A 26,569-nucleotide genomic window follows, 5' to 3' on the forward strand; every position below is an offset into this window, starting at 1 on the left:
GGCCGGCCGGCCGCGGGACACCTCGGCGCCGCCGAAAGGGCCCCGGCCCCCGGCCCCGCTTTTCTAGGCTGCCGGGCGCGGCGGGGCGGGGCGGCCACCGGGGCCAGCCCACAGGGCCAGCGGCGAGCCGAGGGAGGCGAGCTGGGAGAGACCGCCCCGCCCGGCCCCGGGGGAGCCGCCTCGGTGGAGCCGAGGGGTAAATCCTGCCCTCGGAGCCGCGGAGGAGCCGCTCTCTGCGGCCACAGTCCCCCCCCGGTCCCTGCAACCCGCCGTGGCTGAAGGTGCGGCTTTCCCCATCCCGCCGCCTTCCAGCAGGTTGGCCGTGGCTGCTGCAGCGCCCCGTGGAGTATCAGCGAAGCAGGAGCAACGCTGGTGTCTAACACCACCCCGCCTCACCGGAGACAAACCCATTTCACACAGCAAGGTGCTTTTTTGCTCCCCACTTGCTTTCTGTGATCCACTTGCAGTGTGGCTTCAGGCCAAGACGCTGCTTATAAGGCTCTCCAGCAGTACGACTCCTTCAATCACTCCACTCCTTTCAATCACTCCAGCAAAATAAATAAATAAATAAATAAATAAACGTTTCGACATCCCCGGCACAAATAAAAGGCAGAGGGGACAGGCAGGACCCGGCAGGTGAGAGCCTCCTACCACCTGAGGCCAGGCCCAGGGAGGATCCTGGGGACAGGACCGATGAAGCTTATCATTGACCCAGAGCAATTTTTCCACCACTCCCCAGTGAAGAAAATGTGTCATGGGTGTGGGTTCCTCTGCTGCTCATCAACAGGAAACGAGCACTGGTATCACCCTCCCCCTTTCCTCCTGATCCCAGCAGAAAAGGAGCTTCCTGGGAAACTCCAGGTTATTCTGTGCATGGTTCAGCTGCAGAGAGAGGTCCACAGTAACCTTGTTTAGCAACTGGTAACAAGTGCTGGGGCTCTGGCCTGTAATCAATGGGATCAGGCATTTGGGATTTTCTCTGGAGAGTCTCAGCCAAATTTTTATGCAACAGAGGCTTAGGTCTCTTTCAAGCCCCCTCCTGCATCTCACACCCCTCACAAAGGAGGAAATACCTCATAGATGTGGTTCATGGTGGTGGTAGGAACCCTGTGGATTAGCCACCAGCCATGCAACTACTTAAGATCTTTAAATGTCTGGATTTTAAAACATATTTGGAAGGTCTGAGGCTTTTGCTCATGCCCACAAGTAAATAAAAACAGGCACAGAGTTTTTTCTTTGCATTTGAGTACATTTTTAAAGTTTTGGAGAAAAATAAGAGATTAAAAACATGACCTACACAACAGAAGGGAGAGGAATTCAGCTAACTCCCTGACAGAAACCGCTATTTCCTAACTGGATCTTTTACTTGGAGGCATCCTTTGTTTGCTTTCTTAACATTAGTGAGCTTTAATCCCCAAAATCACCAGGGCCCATTTCAAGTAAATCCGGAGAGGAAGCCAGGATGAAACCGAAGAAGAGGAATCACAATGAGGAGGAGACTTGAAGTTTTACTCCAAGGGAGGGTTTCAAAGAAATAAGGTGATCCGTGTGACATTTCTTCAGTGATAGTTTCCTCATACCCAAAGCACTAATGAGCTTTGTCTCTCCCTGCCCCCCAAACCACTTACCTACAGGTTCAGAACCCCACCTGCAATGAGCACTACACAGCCGACAGATCTGTGAAAGAGCTTCACTCCTCCAGCTAAACACACACAGTGGCAGCAAGCAAACGCCATCCCAATAATGCTTCATCACTACCCTGAAACTGTCTGACTATGCAAAACACTTAGTACAAACTCATTTCTGAATTATGCTTAATACAATAATGAACTCATTGCTGAATTAAACCATTCAGAATATTGAAAGGAAAACCTACATGCCATTTTCTGTAGTCAAATTCCAAGGGTTGCAACACCCCTCTCAAACTGCCACCATGCAAAACAAAATTTAAATGGATACTTGCCATTATTTTTTTCCTCTGTTCAAAGGTAAAAAAAATAATAATAATGTAAGAGTTGTTTCACTGGAGATGGCTAAATTGAAAATATACTTTTTTGCCTCAAACTGGGACTCCAATGGCTGACTTCTTTCCCATCCTCTTGGATTGCTTTTGTGCTGTAACTTTTATACCTTCATTAGACAGATTAAATTGCCTGAAAGCTGGCAAAATCATTTGAAGTATTAAATATAACACAGGAAACAAAGTACTTGTTTGGACTGCTAGCTGCTATAGAGTAAGTTCATGATAGACCCCATGATTTATTCTTGAGATTTAGGTAAGATACAGTAATGAAGCTTTCAGAGGTGAAAAAGAAAATGCAGCCTTTGTTTTGTATTGCATTTGAGCCGCAGCACAACAAATTCCCAGGTAAGAGGTGTGAGCCAGCTTCCATTACACTGAAAGCCATTAGAAGGATCCTTGTTTTTAGAATTTTAGTCATTATTATTTCCATCCTGCCCTCACAGCTAACACAACAGGGAAAAAGCAGGAAAGAAAGGCAATTGGAAGGGAAGGTGAGTACTTGCCTATAAGAGGAACAGCCCCGGTTTAACAAGCAAGTGAAATGCATTTGTTAACTGATTGAAGTTAAGCCAATGCTGGCTGCATGCATGCTCACCTTCCAGTACAATTTGTTTTAATCAAACTTTGTTTTCAATTGCTCAGTTTCTACTGTAGATTAACAAGCAAATGCAGCTTTAACAAGCTTTCAGGTCAGCTGGGATTGCTGGAACAAGTACAGGATCGTGAATTCAGAACATACTAAGGGGGATAAAAACTTTGGATAGGGATTTCTGGAGGATATGTTTTGCAAGAAAAGTATCTGAAAGGAAATGCCACTCCATTTAAGCTGGTGCACTGAAAGAAATAATGGACAGAAAACATGTTTGTGAAGGATGGTTTCACAGCATCCAAAAGGGCAATTCCACAGATAAAAAACCCCTTTGTATTCCCATATCCAATCCACTTGAACACCGTACAGTTCTTTTAAACAAATTACAGACTCTATTGTAGAGCTGTAAATGACCAACCCTCTACAACATCGTATTGCTCTTTTCAGTTTTTGTATTTAACAAAGACCAGGGACACAAGAGATAAACTCTGAAGGAAGAAGGGAACCAACAAGGCAAAGCATGAAACTGCAAATAAGTGAAAGAACCCCCAAACAGAACATTAAGAACCTCTGAACTAAGTACCACTGTCTTCCAGAAGAAGAAACAACTTAAATGACTTGAACAAATTAATACTTATAAATGTATACTTTAATTCTAAAATAGTTGCATACACATTTACAGAGTCACTTAAGCAGCATATACAGTAAACTACATACATGTATATTTACTGTAGCCTTTTTTATCCTTGTAGGTTTGCTATTGAGGTTTATCACTTTTTTTTTTTTTTTCAGTTTCCTCTCAATACATTTTTATGTTTTGCTAAACTAACAGGCTTCCAAATTATTAACAAGTTTTCTGTATGAACAATGAATGTAAACATGATAAAAACAGCACACCCTTTTCCCTTTAAAATTATAAAGTTGGATATTTTTCTGCAATGAAGTACTGACTCATTTTTCGTGACAAATAGACTGAACCGTGATGATTACACAGGTAGAACTTTCAACTGGCTAACAGAGTAACATGTTTAGATGGATAATGCTTTCACTTATACCTTCAAGTCAAATGAACAAGACCACAGAAAAAGGTGGGAACAATTCCTTGTGCAGTCCTCATTAAAATCAAAAAGCAAGGAAATGAATAATAATAGCACAGACTGAGATTTACTAAAACTGAAGCGTTTTGGTGAAGTTTACAAAATACTTATCTTCATATTTTTTCCACGATATTAATAATAACACCTCATTTTGTCAGCACTAAACAAGTAATACAGTCTCCCCAAAATAAAGGGAAAGATTAACTTCTGAATAAAATACATCTGAACATACGGAGTAATATTCATATGGCTTTTGTGGAGGAAATACAGACAGCTATTAGGAGAGAAGTTGCATCCAGATATTGCCATAAGCAGCATGACGAGGATCTCAGAGTTTCTGCTTGCTTATTTAAGTGAAATGGTCTAGGAGTACCCTAGTTTGAGCATGGTAGTAATATTTTGCTGCTATGGAGAAGGTTGGATGCAAAAAAGGAAATGGTGGTAACCGGCAGTCAGAACAGAAACAAGAGTGCACTTCATTCAGCACAGGACTCCTTCACAGCAGGAGACAAACCTTTCTGTAGAAGGCTTGCAGACCATTCTGTGGGAAATGCAATGCAAATGACAGCCAAATAGACTTAATCCAGACAGGGCTCTGGTACACAAAATAAAGACTTAGCAGGCCTGAAAGAAAACAAGGCACACCTGCACTGCCTGGTCCCCCCTTCTCCCTGCTAGAACTACCTCATCACAAGAGAGAGCGAGCAGATAGCGTAGCTCACACCGTTCTCCTGTCTGCATTTTCCAATTGATTCCCTTACCAAGGATCACAATTTGTTACTGGTTAGTGCTTTTCAACTGATGGATTCATCACTGAGATGTTGGGAATAGTAAAGAAATCTGTCATTAATGGGACAAAGTGCTGGCAGTTCAGTGAATCACCAGCAAAGGTCAGTATTTACCATCAGTCAATATGTAATTGTTACCATTACATTTCTTTACTGCCCTATACTGCCCTTGTGCTTAGGGACATGGTTTAGTGGGTAACATCAGTGGTAGGGGGACAGTTGGACCAGGTGATCTTGGAGGTCTTTTCCAACCTTAGTGGTTCTGTGATTCTATAGGGAAAGCTGTTCTCCAGTGCTAACTTCTTAGCGACGCACATCAGCTTACCTAACTTCGCTTTATGTGCAGGTCAAATACAGTTGACAGGAGTTCAACTATATCAGTCCATTTAGTTTTTAAATAAAGATTTAGAGAAGGAAAAGAGATGAACGGAACAGGAGGCAATTTTCATCTTGGAACAAAGATTATCTTGTCTCATAATTAAATGTTGCAATTTGTTTAATTCTATTTTACAGGAAATAAATTAATTCTTCATCCAATGTATTATCTAGACAGGAAATGTTATCAGTCACAGACAAAGCTATTAGTCTGCTATTACTCAAAACAGTTGCTAATCTGTGCCATTTAAGCTAAGCCTCAGAGAGAATTGTCACTACTTTATCCTCTGTGACTTTTATAAGTCTGACTTAAGAAGCCAGTTCTTGCTTATAGTATTTTTATACTGCTCAGTGTTAAAAAAAAATATATATGTATCAAACACCTGTTATTCTATCAGTGATTTTAAATCAGGAACATTTTTAATCTGGAAATCCAGCAGCATCTGCCCGAGTGCTTTGCCCTGTAAGAAAAAAAAAAAAAAAGATAAGCAACACATCATCATTCTATCTAAATATATAACCTTCGTAAATCAAAACTGTTTCATATGGGATTTATTTTTTTTCCTATCAGTGTAAGAGTCCTTTCATCAGTGTAAGAACTCAGAATGTTTTGTATGTTTAATGTGTATTTACCTCTATATACCTTTATACAGATTTTGGGTGAGTTCTTCATCGAGACTTGGATTATATATTCACTCAAATTACACTTTTTTCCATATGCTACGTTTACCTTTTCATTTTATTACATTAATTCACAAGTGAGGCAAATAAGTAAGAAATACTACACAGTTGAGTCTTCAAGCATTTAATCCTTAAGACTGAATAGTTCTTTCAATTTGTTACCTACTGCTAAAATCAATTTATTGATTATTATTCAGCTCTGCTGTCCAATTCATACCTAGCATCATCTCACTTTGTGAACAAACCTATTGACTATCCTATTTGTACACTTGAGCATTTCTCAGCCTGTAGTGGCAGAACTATGCTTTACTGTAGCTATAGGACTGCCATGTTAAGAGATCTCATCATCAGGTTCAGATGTCTCAAATATTTAATAATCAAAATGTACACCTGCAAAAAAATAATTTGCATAATAATCCGCATAATATGGTCAACACAAAAGATCTATGTATCTATTTCAGATACGTATCTATATATCTGTATCTCTTTCAGATTTATATTAATAATAATTTAACTATATTAATTATGGTTTAAGCTAGAGGAGTCAGTGCATAGCTGATGGTTTCTGTGTACTAGGAAACACCATCAGAATTGTGCAGTAAATTTGTATTCTCCAAAACAGCCTTTTGAAAAGCTAATTTACTTGGTCCATCTAAAACCACAGGTAAGGACAAACTATTAAGAGAATCTTCAGATCAGTTATCTTGTACGTACCTTTTTCACCAGATATTCTACATCAACTCTCTACTTCACTATGCTGTTTTCAAACCTTAAAACAATGATGTAGATAATGTACACTAATAGGAAATGAATAGGAACTACAGAGTCAAAAACAAAAGCTTACAGTTCCAGCTCATAAAGCTGGAAGAGACTGTGTGATACCTAGTCACAGAAGATAAAACTGCATTAAATCAATACATGCCTGTGGGTCACTTCTCAGGGATGCTATGCCACCACCACCAAGGGAATTCTTCAGAACAAAATTTAATCCATGGACTCCTGGCAACTCGTACCTGTAAAATAAAGTTTACTTTTTTCTTTTCTTTCTCTCCAGGAGATTTTGGAGGAAAAAAACCAAGAAAAACAAACAAACAAAAAACCACCACCACCAACAACAACAAAAAAAACACCCCCCAAAAAAAAAAAAAAAACAAAAACAAAAACAAAAAAAAGACAACATGCAAAAGTTTGGATGCTCATGGTAGCATCCTCACTGATGAATCAAGTCTAAAAGTTAACTGATGGTTAACCATGGCTTTCCCTGACTTCTTGTTCCTCACCCTTACCCCAAATCAACTGTATCTGACAGTTTTAAAAGAGGATCATAAAGCAATCAGTCTCTTATTATTCAACTTCAAAACTCAATGATTTCTAGGAAGGTAGTTTCCTGCTCCTTCCCTCTTTCTTCTCCATATAGAAAGTTCCATAGGCAAGAGGTTCAAATCCAGTCAGTGTGAATTAACAAAAATGGACAGAAGGAAGTATTTTTAATATTTCCTACTTCCAATGCTGAAAAATACAATCACGTAGTTCCCAGAACTCAGTTTTGCTGACAATGACTGCCAGCTGATTTGGAAGTCATGCTCTCCATTACTGAGAAATAACTATGAGTCACTAACTCAAACTTGTACAACTAACAACAGAGAATTTTATAACAAACAACAAGTAAAGCTACACTTCAACACTCTGCTGGAGCCATGTGCTTTGTTAAGATAAAATTATTTTATTTTAGTGTAACTGACCCATTTTTCTGTTCCACCGCCACTGTAAGCGTTTTTCCATCCTTGCTTTTGGCTAGTGCAGTTCCAATTCAGAAACTTTTGTGGAAGTTTGTCAAATGGCTTTGTGGTTTCCTAACAAAGCTATTTCAAATTCCATAAATAGGTCTATATCATATTTCTATTTTCCTGTCCCTTCATAGTTTTTCAGTGTTTTGTCTACTTCCTTGTACTCTTCCAGTGCTTCTTGGTTTTTGCCTTCCTGCAATATTTTATTTATCTAAGGACTTGATGGTTTTCCCTTTTTCTCCCTTAGTAAAAGATTTCATCAGAACATCAGCAAGATGAGTGACTGAAAAAAGACCTTATCTGACTCTTACTGTGTCTCTGAACGTTTGACTGCCACAGTTTAAATCATATTTCCTCCAACGCTGCCCATATTTCTTTAGTCATCTATCTGATAATCATCTGTTTGCAAAAGATTCTTCAAAATCTGTGCTCCAAAAGAGATGTAATTTCTTGAAGCTCTATTGTACAGCAGATTCTGTCATTCTGAGGTTTTTCTCCAATCCCTTTTTTAGAGCTGTGAAAATTATTGCTGTTGCTGATACTCACTACTCAGCATGCCCTTGTGTCCTGGGGAGATGCCCTAAACCTTTCATGGAAGCAAATGTGGTCAACCTATGATTCTGTTGAACAGCCTGGCAAACACTTCATTCTCATTATGCTCTTGCAAGCACCAATCAGTATATCTGCACACAACTCCCAGGAAGTGATTTGTCATTGTTCTTTCTACTCTTTCATTCTTATTTATTATTAACATTATTAGCTGTTATTAGCAAGAAATTTGCTGCTCTCATTCTGTTGACCTTCCTTTAAATCTGGTTGCCAGGCAACATTATCATGCGTAAAAGGCATATTCACTGGGAAAGCAGGATTTTATTTTATTTTTAAAAATTATTTTTTAATTATTAATCCAACAGTGCTCTACCAAACAGGCGGATGAAAAATAAAGCAATTTCAACAATAAGTCATCTATGGAACTGATTAAATTTAATAACATAATCAATCACACAGCAAGGATCAGATAACCTTGCAAATTTTTTGGTTAAAAAACCCTATGCAAATTACAAATGACAATATGCTATGAGAACTAGAGGTCTACCAAAACAATAGACTGAAAAGTTTTACCCTGAAAAACCTACAAAGAAACAACCATCATAATAGTCTTAAGCAGCAACAATACACCAATCATACTGCCATGCATTTACCCAACATCATTAAACAATTTAAGTTAAACTGAGTGAGATCTAAAAGGAAAGCTTTTGATTGAATTGCACGATTGCATAATGTTTAAGAGCTGCTTCTTAAGAGCACAGAAAACAAACTTTTCGAAGAATAAGACTGTGACAGAAACCAATAAAATAATGAAAATTCACCGTTGTAGCTAAACTCCTACACTTATTCTCAACAGGGGGGACTGCTTAACTACTTCCCCTAAAGTGCTGTCCATACTAATTCAAAGAAGTTATGTTTCCCTGTGAATTTCCTGTGAAAATACACAGAAATTATAATGTTATAAAAATTGTTTATTGCATTTGTATTGATAAAAAGACATCATTCCTCCTGTATGAAAGAAGCAGAAGCTGAATACATAGACTAAAAAAGATGCTTGCAGATGAAATATACTGTAGAGAGCTACATGAGGTGTTTTTTTCCCCGCATAATAAATACATATACAAAAATCTATTTAAAAGCATCTGTATCCACAGAGAAGTATTTTGTTTCTCAGCTCCTAGTAAAAATATCCCATAGAAAGCAATCAGCTGTCATATTGTTTTTCTGAGCACTAGAATGTTCTCAAAAGACAGAGAAGATAACCATACTTCAGAGAGAGAAGACAAAAGCAGCAAGTTCTGCCATGATAAATGGACAATCTTTCTTAAATAACTGACCTGAGACCAGAAATGAAAAGTTTCTTATTCCGTTTCTTCAAAAATCCTCAAAAAGAAGTGTATCTGTGAGAAGTTTTAATAGAGATACAACCCTATATAATGGAAATATGTAACTGCAGAATTGATGATGAAAGCTGTGTATAATTCCAGTGCTGATAAGAGATGAGCAAGTTATCAGTATGGAAAATGCTATAAAATAAGCTAGTCAAGTTTTATCTATTGAGGAACTTTCCCTTCTCCAATCATAGTCACTCTCTAGTACTTCTTTAGAATGACCACCTCTCCATTTCTGAAGACTCGTATATGCAACACCACACATAACCTAGTCTTAGAAAGAGACTGGGCAAAATGCCTAAAGAAAAAGTCTTTCACATGCATTAAAAAAAAAATGTCTTTCACATGATCTTGTGGCTACCCTGCACCTTACTGTAGCATTGATGTTATTTTTAAAGGCAGTACCTGTCAGAAGACTTGTATGTGCATACGCAGAATTCAAGACTGTCATCCTTTTCTGAATTTAGAGCCAATTTCTGTCTGCATTCAACTCTGTTCCTTAGCTTCACTTAGATTAGTCTAACTTTCCATGCTGAGCTTGCACGTCACTGCTATGCACCAGAAAAACTCTGATTAACTGCTGAGAGGTACAACAGTTACTCTCCATGGGGTGAGGGGGAAGGCAATTGCATAGACTTGTCTTTATCCCTGAATGATTATGTTTTGTTACCTTGTTACCTGAAAACTTGGAAACTTCCAAGCTTTCAGTGATCTCTATCAAAAATAATCTCCTCTTTTACTCTGGTTTGGTATATCTATTTAAATAGCCTTAAGGAAAAAGAATGAAAGGTAACTGGCTGACAATGTCTGGTCTGTACTGAGGCAGAACTGCGGCTGGTATGTTTTTAATATCAAAAATAATACATATTTTTAAGACACTCACACTTGAAATGAAGAAAAATGAAAGAATAGGATAGGCCTTTTTATGACAGTAAAAACTAAAAATAAATAACTCAAAAGCAACTACAGAGTCTGAAGCACGTGAGCATAATCATAGTTCTAAACATTTTCACATAAGGATCTATTCCCCCCCTCAGCATCCCAGCAGTTTTTCAATTCACTCACAGAACTCCATTATCACATCATTAAAGGAAGCCAAAACCAGGAACAGGTTAATTAATTAATTAATCAAAATCAATTGGCTTTACACAGACACAGCAAATTTCAACTTCTATGTATGAACATAAACAGCATTAAGGAACCATAATGTATCAATTTCTGTATGTATAATTAGGAGGCCTAACTTTTTTTCTCCTATCTCCACTCTGTTTCAGAGGAAATTCAATTCTTTCTTGATATTAGAATTCACTAGATCCATAGATTTGTTAGCACTTATGAAACAGTGGGCAAGTGCATCAAGTGCATTGATCTGCTTATCAAGAGAAAGAACAGCACAACTAACAAAATCAAGAATTAAAATAGCACCACACTCTGAACTTTGAAATGCACCCTTCTGACTCAAGCTCTCTGAACAAGCAAAAAGACACTTAATAGTTTCCCAGCACCTACAGAAATACATGATTTTGGCAGAATGTCTATTGTTGCAGAGTAATTGACTCTATATCAAAACAGGTTTTAGAAGACTGGAGAGTTTATTAGAACAAAGTTCTTGTTTGTTTTTAATGAGACACCAAAGTTAAAACCTGTTGACTTTTACTGGACATATATGGATAAGCACTATTACCTCATTCTACAAGAACATAAGTATGTTTTACTTGCCAGTCCCCAGAAAAGATCTGAGCATCATCCCACAGTAGCATGAAAACAAAAATGTTACGTATGCTGTCTACTGGCAGAAGATTAGGATGCGAAATGTGAAATGAACTGTTTTACTCCCTTTGTCCAACTTTAGGAGGGAACTGAATTCATACATTCATTTTCTTTTCCCATGACTACCCCTCAGGTGGTTATTTAAAAAAAATGCAAAGGAAGACACTTAAATGTTAAATATACACAGGTTTGCAAAACTTAAGTTAATATCCTTTAAAATAATTTCTGATACCATCATGTATTTATTTTACAACTGAACTGCACAGCTAGCTACTCACCTTGTTACTAGTTCTTCTTCGGGTTTTTCTCGCTCTAAAAGGTGCTGGAAGTAGTTCTCCAGGGCTTGAGCAGTTAAAGTTTTCTTTAGGTATGGATAGTAGAGGGGATGCCGTGCTATGACACCTGTTAGGTATGATTAGCATGAGTTAGAATATGAGCTATTGAAACCAAATTGAAATTATCCTTTCAAAACTGACTTGAAGTCATCCTCTCAATTGAAACTGTATATATGGATCCTCTTTAATGAGCTCCTGAATAAAGTAGCACAACAGCTTTCCCTCTGTCAGCAGAGAGATTGTGAGGAGCATGATATGGAAGAAGGCTCCAAGACTACATGATAGTAACCATTATTTTTCTGGATGCAAGTGGTCCCAGCCACTGGAAAACACCTGAAGAAAAACCAACAAGATACCAATGAACAACCCACATGCAGTTCTCTTCCCCTAAATGGCTTGTGTGATTTCGAAAAGTAATTGCAATTAACCGTAACAAGGCATAATCTGATCAGCTGTGAGCTTGGTGACTGAAGCTTTGGTTCTTGCCCCACTAATGATTAAGTGCAAGAAATTATAATTAAGTTTTTATTGCTGTAAGTATGCTTTGATAAGTTTCAGATAACTGTATGTTGAAGCCAAGGTTCCACAGCATGGTCATGAAAGCAGATTTGCGTCACAGATCTTTTTATCTGAGAACTTCAAAGTTAATTTCATCTCATAGGTCAAGTTTGCTGTTGTTCTTTAATAAAGGATTAGTTTCTTTGTATCTGGGCAAGTCTATTAGCAATGTATGCATCGTTTATGATTTGCAGATGATATACTGCAATAATGGTCAACTACAAATTGAACAAAAAACAAAAACAAAAAAATCATTTATTCTTCAACCAAAAAAGGTTTCAAAAACAAGGACAAGAGAACTGTATTCCTTAAATATAAATGAACAAACTATCAGTTTTTAGCGTGACAGCTGATAGCAAATCAAATCCCAAACGCACCTTTTAATTCATACTGAGCTTTGAACACCACACGCTCTCATCTTCCAACAAGTAAGAGAGCCAATTGTTGCATGCAGAAGTAAGGAATAGAAGGAATTATTAAATAATGCAAGAAGCACCACAATCAAATGTAAAGACTTCATACTGAAATACACCATTTGGATTAACTTAATTAAACATTCTCTTACATGCAAGAACAACTTTGCTATTTCCTAACACTATTGATGTTTTAGCCATATACATGTTATAAACTTCACATGTAGAGATATTACACATGTTCAGACAACCAAGAGATTACATTACATAACAGATACAGGAAGTAGCAGCAACTAACATGTAAAGGAAACCTTAAAAAAAAAGTCATCTCCTAACTTTGGGATGCTTGATCTTTGCAACCCTAAACGAAGCTTTGAAGTATGATAAAGATATTATTTAATACCCCAGATTTCAAACAGTTACTGAACATAGACCTACAGATATTTCATCATTAAGATCCTTGTTTTATATGGATTACATTTTCTTTGAGTACCGAGGCAATAAAATAATCAAGTTCTGTAAGAGATTTCCCCAAAATTAAGATCACTTGATGCCTAACTCTTATTTGAAAGTCTTACATCACTTTAGAAAGAAAGATAAAGCAAAATACCTATGTTTGCAGAGTTGCCTTTGTCTCCACTTCTAGTATAGGCAAGATCTTCTAAGCGATAAGTATGGGGACCACTTGGCAGATCTATACAATATATATAAAAAAAAAAAAAGGCATATTAATGATAGCTACAAATAATGGTACATTTTGAAGTAATTGCCTTTAAAGTGTTGGCATTCTGCATTGTTTGTAGTATTTTCTTGAGAAAAAAAATTAAAAGCTTTCTTCCTACTGGAACACCTATAGGACAAGTTGTGAAGCTAGGGTGAAAATTACGAAAATTGATCATTTTTGACCTTTCTTCTAAATCCGTTTTACCTTTATACAGCTGAACATTGTGCCATGCATCCCCCCCTTCCACCACTCTTGAATATGAAAATTCCTCTCCATTTTAACAGTGTGGTATCCATGAAGGTGGCTTAGCAGCTACTTATTTCTTGACTAGCTGACAACTGTTGTCCCTTTAACACACAAATCTCTCTGCTTCCAGTACAGATGGAAAACACATGCAGCTACTGATGTCTTGATAATTAGTTGTGTGTAGAAAACTGTCCTAACTTAAAAGACCATTTCAAGACGTGTCTCTCTCACTTTCATACGTGCTGCTATGAAGGGGGATTATTCAGTTGCATAGATGAAAATTTATTTCTCAAATAGCTGATTTTGTAAATATCTTAGTGTTATATAAGAAAAGGTATTTCATGGTCATAAATGCATACGCTAGGAAGGCAGTCTTGAATTTTTATTTTTTAAACTTGTCTGGAACATTACATTTTCAAGTCTTCATGAAGATTGAGTATCATTGTACTTTACTGAACACAAAGTGTTATTTTTATCCATTTATATGAAAATAAAAGCAATCCTACTCATGCCCAAATCCAGAAATTCAATCCTGATGAAACCTTAAACAAGGTTTGATGGTTTAGTTACACACTTACAGACCCCTTGCAATTCTTGATTAGTAACTAGTAGGCTGCCACCACCTCTGTTCTCAAAAGGAGAGAGGTGAAGTGCTTACCTTGCTACCAAGTTTCAGTTATTCACTGATAGCAGCTCAAACACTGAAACTTGAAGCGTAGGTTTTAATATTATATATATCTATAGATATAGATCTATAGATATAAATCTATAGATTTATAGATCTATAGATATATAAAAGCAGAGAGAATCCAGGCATTTCCAACTTGCTTTGCTTCTGATCCAACTTCGTCTGGACGTATCAGCTCTCCTGACACCCCTGTGCCAATATCTGTAATACATTCTACACTCTTGCACGTAGAATTCCCATTAGAGTGAATATTCATGCAACAGAAGTGGCATCCTTCCTGCTTTCTGTCACAGTTTCTGGTGAAACAACTGTTGGTAGCAGCCACAAGAAGAAACTGACAAACATCTAAAACTGTCTTTTATCTGTTGTTTTTTGTTTGTTTGTTTGTTTGTTTAAGAAAGGAAAATTTAGCCCAGGGCACACAGTTATCACATTTTCAGTCTAATGCGTTAAAAAATCAAACTTCAAGGAAGTGAAACAATGGTCTTGAAAATCAAATATGCTGGATAACCTTCAGTTGTCTGTAATTGTCTGTCAATGCAATTTGAAAATCCGTCAGTCTTCCTTGTCTGTATCATTACTGCTTCTGCTGAGAATAGCAAACAACTGCTGTTTTTTGTTTGTTTAATTTTAGAGAGTAAAAGACCCAATACTAAGATGTTATGCTGTAGGTGTGCCACAGATGGAGTACTGGCCAGAGGCACATTGAGAAATATTCACCAGTGTAACAACACCTGTTAATTTAAATTCATCCTCAAGATACCGATGAATGTTTGAATTATACTTAAGTTTAACACAGCAGTAAGTTCAATTTAAAGTGTACCTACTATTAAGGCATGGGTAAATGTGCACTTTGTGAACTGTGGCAGGTAACGATGTAAAACCAGCCTCAGGCAAACAGTCACCACCTTCAATTCCACTCTGTCTACAGAGAATTACTGAATGCTCACATGAGCTGAAAGTGATTATAGCTTAGTCTAGCATAAGTTTCATGTATTACCAGCAAAGAATCATTGAAATGGTAACAATATACAATAAATGAGTTAACGTAAGAGGTTTGTTAAGAGCTCAATATTTTCCATACTCACTTCCATGAAAAAAGCAAGCAGAGGTGTGCAATGAAGCTTGCCAGGTAATACTAAAGGGTGTATTTATTTAACTGAGGAATATTATTTATGATTAAACATCTACATCAAAAGAGGATCTGAAAGAGTCCACTTAAGGCTCATTCCTTATTTTGAACAAGCCTACCATACTCTGTACACCACAGATATATATTTTAAATAATTGTATTCAATCCGTAATTCAAACAAAAAGTGTTTCTTCAAAGGCTGAAATGTGAATGGCGTTCAAACTATGTAAGATGTAGAAGTCATCAACATTTCACACAGTCTTTGACAGTCTCCATTTAAACAAAACTAGTTCAAGATAGTGTTCTGATGTTCTCATTTATTATTATCCTAATTGATTTATCCTCCATGATCTGTTTATCAGGAAACTGTTTTCATTTAATAAACATCTTAAATCTACAGAAGAATTCTCTTCGAAGCTAGGGCAAACGGTAATTTCAAATTCTGCCCTCCCAGAACCACATCTAGCAGCATTTTTGAAATCCATTTTCGCATATTTCTCTTATCTGTTCAAAGACAACTAACAGTCCCTCACACTTGAGATAACAACAAAACCAAGGAAAATACTTCCCCCCTTACTAAATGCTGACAAAATGTTTTAGCAGAAGTTACTTCTCTCACAGTCTAACCCATCTGTCTATTTCTCATGCATGTTGTCCATGCGTTAAGCCACATAAGCAGGTACTTTGTCACAGGCAGAAAACATTTCTATTTACAACTAAGGGCAAAAGTTTAGAGGTCTTTCTCAGGGGAATCAGAGCTCTGCTGACCCTCAAAACAGGAGTTTTGCCTGAATAAAGCTTGAAGAATTCAGTACTTAAATACTGATGTCAGGCACCTCAGAGAGGTAACTTGAATGGTAAGAAGGCATTTGAGAAAAACAAGGAGTCTAAGAACTTTTTGTTTCTCCAGTATTTAGCAATGCAGTCGCCTTGAGATAAAGAATTAAAAAAAAAGAAAAAAAAAATCAGGAACTTTGTTAACCTTCTGTTAAACACAGCAGTGACTTCCTACTCCTTAACTCACTCAGTCTGATGTTACTCTGCCCTCACTGGACTCCCATTTAGAGATTTCGATACAAACTTTGATTTGCAACAGAAAGAATCAAGAGCTGAAAACATACTGAAGATCTACAATTATTTGTGGGTACACAAAAAACTTCAATGAAGTGATGCGTGAAAAGATCATGCATCAGGAGAAAAAGAATTCACAGGCTGCAGGCAGGCATTCAGTATCAGTGACTTTCAAATTGCAATAAATAGCCACAAATGTATTTGAAAAATTCTCTACATGATACAGAACACCCCCAACTAAGTCACAGTTATCAATCCTATAACAGTTTTGAGAAATACTACTCATCTGGAACAGAGAATAAATTATATGAATGCACCAAAATGCTACAATCTAATTCTTTTAGAAAATATATATTTTTGAGTATACACATAGTTAAATACCTAAATTACTTTCAACATTAATATATTTAACTATTTAGAAAAATAAATCTTTATTTTAAGTCAACTGATTTAGGTTTGAAACTGTCTATTCAGAGCTTTAAATTAATTATGTAATTTCTCTGATGAGCAGGAGTAACAGTTCCCTTTTTGTCCAGCCAGAATCTTTATTAAGAAGTCTGCTATAATGTTAGGAAATACAGTATCTAGCTCTGACATTAGAAAGGATATGGAAAATCTTAAATGTCTAAGTGTCTGTAATTCTTAAACCACCTAATACCTAGCTTCTATGAACAACTCAGAGTGAACACATCCTTTTTGTTGCAGACATTCTCACCTGCTCATTTCAGCTCACCGGTTTACCCTTCAAGTTTTCTCCTTTCCTTCTTTAGAGAAATTGATTAGAAAAGACAAATAGGACCGATCATAAGGGATCATTATCCTAATACGTTTTCTTTTAAAGTTATTATTTCCAGATAGTCCCATTCTCGTTCATTTTTATAACACCTGACTTATGTAATATAGCTGAATTTATTTACCCAAATTACAAGGTTCTGTATGTCTGCCCTCCATTCTGAACACAAGTATATTGATCTAAGAGAAGATCAACTATGTCCTGGATTAACAAAATTAACTTGCTGTGTACTCTGAAGCAATGTTTCAATTTCAAGTAGCATTCACGTGTTTTCTTGGGTCTACGGCTTTGGTGGTTTTTTTGTTTGTTTTTAATTAACAATTTACTTGTTAATTAGTTGTTAGCCCTTTTATAGCCTCAAATACATTTTATATTGCTTGATGCTAATCTTCATCCTTCCTAAACTACTTTTCTTAAGTGTTTTGCAAAACGAATTAAAATGAATATTATAAGGTAAAATATATTTCATGGACAAAATTTAGTACCTGATTTTATAGGACAAAGACTGCAAATGATACATTGACAAAGAGAAGATGAACATACCTTTCAATTCACTGTCAATCTTGGGTGGATTATAAGGAACAGGTTCATCTGATGTAAATGTGAGATCTTCCTCAAATGTCTCAACATGCTGACCATTTAAAAACAAGCTGATCTGGAAAAAATACCCATTTCCAAATTGTCGAATTACACAGAAATCCAATGCAACACACAAATAAAGCATTTTTCTAATGAAATATTATCTAGCACAGTTTTAGTAACAGCTTTGTAGATTAAGGTTTACTCCTGCTTTTTAAAAAGTAAAAACAACAATGATCCATTCTAATCTTAAAAATATCTTTGCACAAGGAAGAAATCGTAAAAATCATGTGCTTTCATAATAGAATAAATTTAACATATTGCTGTAGTAGATCAAAGAAAGATTAAGAAATGTACTTTAAACTGGTAAAGTGACTGTTCTGTATGCTCTGTTGTAAGGAAAAAACTAAAGTGATTCTGTAAGGGAACACATACAATGGCTGAATAGTTATGGCATTCACCTCTAGCTCTGGTAAGTCCATCTGATACAATATTTATAAAGTTTTGGGTAATTTAGCTTTGTACATTTTATTTCTGTGACTGCCATGTTCCAACATTTTTCCCCCCTCAAAATCTATTCCTACACCCCCACACTAAAGAAATAACTTTTCTCCTTCATTTCCTAACAAGGGAGATTTCTCAACCCTGCATCATCAAGCAGGTATGACCTCTATCAGTCAGAAATACAGGTGAATAGGTAGCATCAGAAACAAATTAATACTGGGTGTTTTATTTTTATGTTGAGATGAAACTATGAACTAAAAGACACTGTGCTGTTCATCTTGCATGAACAGAACACAAGAGGAACTCTTCTTCCTCAACACCAAGTAGTCTGAAAAAATACAGCCTGAAGTGTATTTTGTTAGGTGATTGGGCAATTCACACACATTGCAAGCAAAGGTTCCTTTGGTTACATCATACAGCACAACCACGTAGAAAAATTAACTGCATCTATTTCATCTGCATTGGAGGATGCCCAGTGGTAAGTACTCAGACATACAGCCAGGTTATACCGCTACAGCAACCCAGTGCATACCAACTTGTTTGCAGCAGTTTCTACCATTTGTTCTCAGTCCTCAGCAAATGCAAGATCATTTTGCTCAGCAGTCTGAGAAAAATCTTATGAAAGAACACAGCTAATAGCAACAAAGGCCTCCAGTGCTCATCCAAGGAGAAGATAAAAATCAGTATTTCAGAAAAGTTCTTGCCTTCAGTAGGCTTGCTAGGATTCTTCTTCCTGGTGAAAGTTCTAGGTTACATTTTAAACAAGAAAAAAGCACACTTGGAAAATAACTAGTGCTTTCACTGTAAAACCACTAGTGACCTATGGTAAAATCACTGCTCTTATGCAATTGCCCTGAAAACAACACACAACAAATGTAATATTGAATCCAACCTGAAATCCAGAACAGTGTTATCAAACACAAAACAAAAGAACCCACTGTGACAACATTAACATATCTGAAAATCTCCTTACGTGGCATTTTTGGTTTTAGGTCAGATACTAGGTTATTTCAACAGAAATTCCAATCTAGAAAAGCAGTTAATTCATACCTTATTTGCTCTGTAATCTCTAGCTAGACTTTTGCTGTTAATACCCAGCTAAAACTTTGAACCAAGGACTTGAATTACTTACACCATGCTTTTACATAACCTTTGCTGCACTTCAACAGCAGTACGTCACAAATTTTTTTTACTAGCATATCAGTGTGTTCATCAGATTAGTTACTTAGAGCAAGGAATTTGATTTTCTGTATGGAATAAGAGTAAGAGACACCACTTTCTTCCCCTGCTGAATTAGGTTACTATTTAATCTCAGCAGGCATTTTACTAAGTCTGGAACACAGTGCTAATTAATAATTTTACATTTAGTTTGATAAACAAAACAGCAGGCTAAACTTCCATGAAGATAATTACATATTAAACTTGGCAAAGACAAGCCATTCATATAAAGCAAAACATAAACTGCCATAAAAATGACAAGTGCTTGAACTTCACAAAGCTGCACCAGGAAGGTTGGGGCCAGGTATTAGGAAAAACTTCTTTACCATGAGGGTGGCCAAACACTGGAACAGACTTCCTAGAGAGGTGGTTGATGTCCTGTTCCTGTCACTGTTTGAGAGGCGTTGGGATAATGCCCTCAATAACATGCTTCAACGTCTGGTTAGCCCTGAAGTGGTCAGGCTGTTGGACTAGATGATCTTTGTGGGTCTGTTGCTGTCTAACACAGAACAACATTCTGTCCTTTGGTCAGTTTTTCAATTAAGTGAAAGAGTGAGAAAGCTCTTGCATCAATTATTAGGATGCCTTAGCATAAAGATGTACGCAATAACTGAAAGTCAGTTAAAAGCCTCAGAAAAGGAAGGGCATATAACGCATTTTTGCCTGCAGTCTCCCATTAAAATACTTAATTTAATGAATTGTTGGATGAAATTCAGAAAAAGAGGGACTGACGTTTACAAATCCAAACATTTTATATTTTCAGTAAAGCCAGTTTCTGCCTCTGCTTTATCTTGAAGACTTCAAACTACACATAGGTACAAGCATAATGGAAAAGAAGTAGGGCTCTAGCTTAATGTTTCCTCTTACACTGTACTTTCTCACCTAGGATTGCTGTCATCCAAACCAGTGTTTCAGGTTGAAAAAAAAATATTCTTATGAACTGAATAGGGTCATTGGAGAAATTTTACACTTTCTCCAATACAAGTAGAAGTCTACTTCCGTTTTTATAGACAGGGTAGTCAGAAGGAAAAGGTTCAACCAACTCTGTTGATAAAATCTGTGTTAATCAAAGGAAGATCATTGAGTTTAACAGCTACTTCCAGTAGCATATACAAAGAGTAGAATTGCATCAATTACAATGCAAGGTTGGCAAGTTCAACTGTTCTAAAAGAGTGAATAACACTCTGGAAGAAGATCTGGAAAGATATTTTCCAAAGTTACCATTTTATTTTGCAGTTTTAGGACTCAAAGTTGCTGAAAAAAATGCCGAAGTTGGCTTTTTTTTTTTTTTTTTTTTCAAATGGCTTCAAAAGAAACAGAGCAGGCTTTAAAAAGTAGCAAGTCTTACCTGGACATCACTTTTTGGATAATGGAAGAAAAATGGCTTCAAAACTGGAGACCTGGACACACAAAACAAGAATCATAGATGCATCTTATCAGAAATCAATGAAAATATCAGATCATTTACCTTTCAGTTATTCATATACCTGGCAAACACTTGGAAACTTAGAAGCTATTTAGCCATGATTAGCCATCATTTTCTAAACTATTTTGAAAAGTCCAAGAAATGCAGAAATTCCTTAAATTTCATTATTAAGAAAGCAAGACTTTGATTTAAAATTAAAAAAATCACTTACACTCTAGGGCGCCCTCCAACTATTCCAGTGAGGCCGGGTGCTGGAAATTGAAAACAAATTCACAAAAATAACTGTTAGAAACATTTTCAGAATATCGAAGCTTATAGCTTAACATAATTTGAATTATTCCTATAATGCAGATTTAATAAATACTAGACAACATCTGTCAAGTTACAAATAGTATCAAATTAATACAACCAAACATTTTATACAGCAGTGAAAAAGGCAAGATGTGTAAAAACTACTGTGACTTAAAATAAAAATACATGTTTCAAAAGATCAAATCAAACTATTTTGGAAGAACCACCTGAAGATTTTTCCTTTTTTTTTTTTTTAATGCCAATGTCAGTCAGATAGTCTGCATTTGGTAGAAGAACAACGGTCTGGGGGTTGGAGGAGGTGGTGATGGTTTTTTGTTCACTTTAAAGAAAGCGGAGAAACAACTCTGATCCAATCCATATACTTGCTTAGTACAGTTTTATTAGATTTACTATTTTAGATGCATCTCTCAAGCATTTTCACTGGCTAATGTAGCTGGTTTTACAGTACTCTGTACTCTAAATCCCATTCTCTCTTTAATACATAGGCAATTTTGGAGCTTCTGACATTTTTACTGATTTACTGCAAATCTAGGATCGTATGTTGGTCAAACTCATCTATTCTCAACATCAGGTTGCCAGACTTTACTGCCATTAAATCCACCTAACACATCACTATTTCTGAAAGAAACAGTTCTGCTCTCCCTAGTATAGCTTCTGGCCCTTCTGTCTGGCATGAACAATATGCATACATGATACATCAGAAATGCAGAAAAACAGAACTGCAGGGGAAGTGAGTATGGTAAATCTACGAATTAACACCCACGTGGTGCATTTACCCAGCTTAATCCTGGCTAACACAGGTTCACTTTGCTTCATGCTTCTTTCAGGTGTGAATTCTCTCCACCTGGGCTCCAAAGAGACGAAATGCCACATAATTGCACTGTTGGGGTACTAAGTTTGCACCAATAACCTCCACCTCTCAGCAAGCTGCCTTAGCTTGGTTTCAGTGCTGTGGTAATACAGACATATTACAGTGGCAGCCCTGGTTGGTGCAACACAGCATAGGTCCAGAATAGAGAATCTAGCCATATCCACATTCACCGGATGAGTGATTTCCCTGAAATTGTGTTTAATAAGATCCTTTATTGAAGTCTATGGAAAGACATGCAATCACATAGTTCTTACCTTGATTTCACTGTTCTACAATCAGAGACATATTTTGATACAACAAAAATTAAAGTCAGTGCACAACTTGAACGATCTGAACGACTGATTCGGGGATGGTTGATTACAGTATGCAAGTCTTAACAGTTTCAGAAGAGATCTCTTGCCTGAAGCTAGTCCATAGTAGCTCTGCAAGCTTGGCCAGTGTGCTACTGAAGTACTTGCACATTACAACTAGAGTTAGTGAAATATGGTTATCTTGTGAACTATTTTTAGCTAGAGGCTGGAAATAAAAGCAAAACAAAACACACACACACAAAAACAAACAAACAAACAAACAAACAAAAACACAGCAAGCTTTAGGAGGTGATACATGAGAACAATCTGAAGGGATTGGGGGTCAGTATCAACTCCCCTTTCTCCCTCAAAAAAAAATTAGGATTTTTTTCAGCACAGTCTCTTTCAAAAAAAAGCCACAAATAACACCTCTCTACCTAAAGTTCTGCTGCAAAGAACACGGCAGTAGTCAGAATAGGAACTAACCCCTTACGTTACAGTTACATAATGTTAAATGACACAGGGAAGATTCAGCCCTACACATATTACCTTTATGCTCTTTCAAGCAGAAAATAGCCATTCAACATTAAAAACTAACTGGGTTAATTTACTGATGGAGTTATGCTCCTAATTTGTTTATTTAGGTTGCCGAGGGAGGAGGCTGAATATGGTAAGGTCATGTTGAACATAGGTTCAGAAAGTTAATTATCTGTGGATAGTCACATGGCTCACTTCCTGCTAGGCAGCTGAACTGCTCATTAAGGGTACCAGATTTTGCTCCAAAATATATTTCAGCTTCGTGAAAGCTTTCAAAGAAAATTGTTCACTTGCCTGCTCTCAATACAATGGAACTCGGCTTCTACAACGAAACCGTTCTCTAATAACTAATAAGGAAGTGATCCACCTAAAAACATCGACTACTCACACCTTGAGGCTACAATAACCTTGTACTGCTACTTGCTATTATTAGTCTTGCAAACTTTGGCAGCACAAAAGCTTCTGTTACAGCAGATTCCTCTATAAACACATTACAGCTACCTCTGCACATAAATGCAATTTCAGAGCAAAGCTACAACAACATTATTCATTTCTATCTTACAATTATTCAATTCATTGTTCATGTTAGTGTAACTAAGTTGGGAGCATATATAATTTTATTTTTTTTCCCTACATAGGGGTGTATGTGTATATATGCAACACCTCTTCCACTTCTCTTCAGACAAAAGAAGAGGAAACAAATCTTAAATTGATCATGGCCTGTGACTGGTGATTTGTTATTTCTGTAAACAGATTGCACTAGAGCTCAAAACCTCACCTGCATCTCAGGGCTTTGATCCCTATCACGTTTCTCAAATAAGACTGAAAGAAGGTAATGGAAGTTTAAGCACAACTCTGTAAGAGCAGGTTTACTGCTGTGGCCAGACATTTTTCTCCTGAGTTACTTACAAATTCCTCAGATCAACTGTTGTCACAAGACACTTTCCAGTTGGAAAAGGAAAAAAAAAAAAAAAAAAAAAAAGATCTACTTGTGCTGTACTTCATACTTGCTTGGTTGGTTACTTAAGCATCTGTGCAGATGCTCTCCCCTCCTTCCTTTCTGGAGGAAGGTCTATCTCAAATAAAATGAGGTATGACTAATTTGTCATACTTGTAGAGAACATCCATCAGGCTGCACCATCAAGTAGATAAGATCTTCAGCTAAATTGAAGTTGTTGATCTCCTTTCCCAGAAACTTTACATGAGCACCTTCTGTTATCGGAACCCCATTCATTAGTCCCTCAAGGCAAATATCTGGTGGCAGATAAGGTATCACTAAGCATGGTGTCATCCTATCTGCCTCCAGTCATCCACTTGAACAAGACCTTTCACTTGAAGCTGACTAACAACTCACCATCACAATCTGGCTGTCAGCTTCTGTGCGCCTCAGAACAGCACAAAATTCACATCAAAAAGGAGCTGAATGCCTTTCAGTTCACAAAACAGCTGGAGACTTTTTTAATCCATCTATATTCTGTTCATGTTCATCTGTAGGTATAGAATTTGCCTAGTATAACTGTCATACTGAATACGATATTTATTTTGCCTCAAGAGTCTGATCAGGTAGCTTGCCACACCCAGGAGCATTTTCGCTCACATGGCTGAGCACCTAACCTGACACTGCCAATTCCTCAGGTGACTGGACATTTAAAAGCAGTGAGTCAGTATTGGAGATCATGCCACTTAATTCCACTGACTTCATTAACTCCTAAATATATGGCATGATTGGAGAAGTGTCTGGCACTATGTCCACTAAATTTACTTCTTTCTAGGTGACTAAATACTAGTTTAGTACCCTTCCTTTGGGTATCAGTGCTTAAAAAGGTTTGGAGAATCAATTATTATTCAACAGATCCTGCTCTTCTGTTGATCTGTGTAAATCTTTACAGTATTACCATGTATTTTCACTTTGACACCTTCTTCTTAGCCCATGTTCAATTTTATGAATTTTCAGCCCAACTACAGTAGGAAAAAAGTCATCCTCCCTGTGTACCCATATATATTTTATATTTATCAACATTTTTCTTTTGTGTTCATGATTCTCCAGCATACCTGCAAGCTAAATTTTGGGCCCAATGGACAGTTTCTTCCAAATCTGAAGAACCTCGAGTATGTCAAAGTATACTGACGCTCCTTCTCCACCCCTATGTGATTCAGCAGCAGTATGCTGACGGATGTGCATGTAGGGAACACGAGGTGAAGTCCACTTAAGATATACTTCCTAATACAATAATTCCACCATTTCTGATCCCCTGTACATGTTTTCACTCCTCATCTGCCACTGTGTTTACTTTCTCACCCAACAGAACTTACAGAAGGAATGCCTTGCAAATACCAATACTTTTAAAGCTCATGTGTTTGAAGGCAGCAAGTTTCCAACTAATTTCATGAACACTGGTATCACAAAACAAATGCCATGACTTACGAGAATTACAACCATCTGTGGCCACCTTCCTCATTGTTTGTCACATGTTCTTCTCTCTTCCCCTACACCACCTCTAGTTTTCATGCAAGCATTTGAGGGAGTGGATCCACTGAAAACCAGCCATGGCAATAATGAATGCTTAACACAGGCCCAAAGGAACACCTATTTCAACATGTATAACAGCCACGTTCTAAGATATTCTAAATGCATGCCAGAGATATGACGCCTGTAAGACACCCACGGCAGGAAAAATTTATGTTGCAACTTGCAATTAGAGAGAGAAATCTGCAGCAAAACAAGCTTCATTAATTACAGCTCTCATAATTCCCCACTGGATTTTCTGATGGCAAGACAGCCTTATTATTTAGCCCTCTTTAGTAGCTCTGTCCTATTCAAATCCTACCTTAAAGGCCACACCTAATTTTTGTTTCTTATTTCTTTTTATCCTTTACTCTTGTCAAAAATACAATTCTGCACAATTCTGTGTATTTTTCAACAGAAAAGAACATTACACAGTATATGAAAGAAAGATGCTATACTGCATGACATTTTTTGTAAAATGTTTTGAGTAAAAAGCAATAAAATGGTCTCACTAGTGGAAGTTTAACAGCTTTAAGTAGTTTAAATGCAGAAGGTGACACTTTTTTCTGGAACTCAGTGAAGCTTCAAAGAAAGCAATCTTGTCTCGTGTTCACCAACTTACGTTTTTTGACCTTAAACTGTTTGTCCCTCATTTTTCTGGTGATTCAATTAGTTCAACCGAAAGCTTATTAAATGCATTTACTCCATATTCTAAGGAATTATGTATGTGGCATATATTTGTAACTCAACTGTTCCTACAATATAGTTAAGTACAAAATACGTACTTCTGCAATGTGGTCAATTATACATTCTAATTATTCTATGTCCACTGAATACAGCAGATACACTATCTTCTGCAATGTTATTCTCAAACAAAAAAAAAAAACAGGGCCTGTAATAAACCGCTAGGACCAGGACATTTCTTGAAGTATCTTCCAACACACTTATGAGATCAGTCATAATATTTACATACACTCAAGCACTTTAAAATCTCAAGCTGTATTAACCAGCTGTCATCTTAGTGTCAAACTCCGGTCATTTTAATGTGAAATAAGGGTCAGCACATGATTTTAGCTATTAATAAAACATTTCTTAGCTACTGAACTATTAAACTATAAATGACAGTTTCCCTCATCAAGGCTTTTCTTAAGCCTCTTGTACACCAGGCTTTATTCACAATGATCTATACAAATAAAAAAAATACAATATAAAATACATTGTAACAAAAGAGACTGTTTAAATGCTAACCATAAGGCTGATTGGACCATATGTGATTTTTGCCAGTACTTTCACTGAACAGTACAAGCCTGGTCTCT

At 36.8% G+C, this 26,569-nt stretch overlaps 1 protein-coding gene across 1 annotated transcript in view; it reads right to left on the reverse strand.

Moving 5' to 3' along the window:
- Nucleotides 1-4,719: 4,719 nt before the first annotated feature.
- The window catches only part of LOC116488587, a 56,154-nt gene continuing 34,304 nt past the window's right edge, over nucleotides 4,720-26,569 (reverse strand). Inside the window, exons 14-20 of the mRNA XM_032186245.1 lie at nucleotides 20,949-20,988; nucleotides 20,660-20,711; nucleotides 17,554-17,665; nucleotides 12,967-13,050; nucleotides 11,329-11,452; nucleotides 6,476-6,566; nucleotides 4,720-5,333 (exon numbers count right to left, since the gene is read on the reverse strand). Of these exons, the coding sequence (XP_032042136.1) occupies nucleotides 5,259-5,333; nucleotides 6,476-6,566; nucleotides 11,329-11,452; nucleotides 12,967-13,050; nucleotides 17,554-17,665; nucleotides 20,660-20,711; nucleotides 20,949-20,988 (578 nt within the window). The 3' untranslated portion in view covers nucleotides 4,720-5,258. The remainder of the gene's footprint in view (nucleotides 5,334-6,475; nucleotides 6,567-11,328; nucleotides 11,453-12,966; nucleotides 13,051-17,553; nucleotides 17,666-20,659; nucleotides 20,712-20,948; nucleotides 20,989-26,569) is intronic.

This window comes from Aythya fuligula, chromosome 4 (assembly GCF_009819795.1).
Source record: "Aythya fuligula isolate bAytFul2 chromosome 4, bAytFul2.pri, whole genome shotgun sequence".
Taxonomy (NCBI): Eukaryota; Metazoa; Chordata; class Aves; order Anseriformes; family Anatidae; genus Aythya; species Aythya fuligula.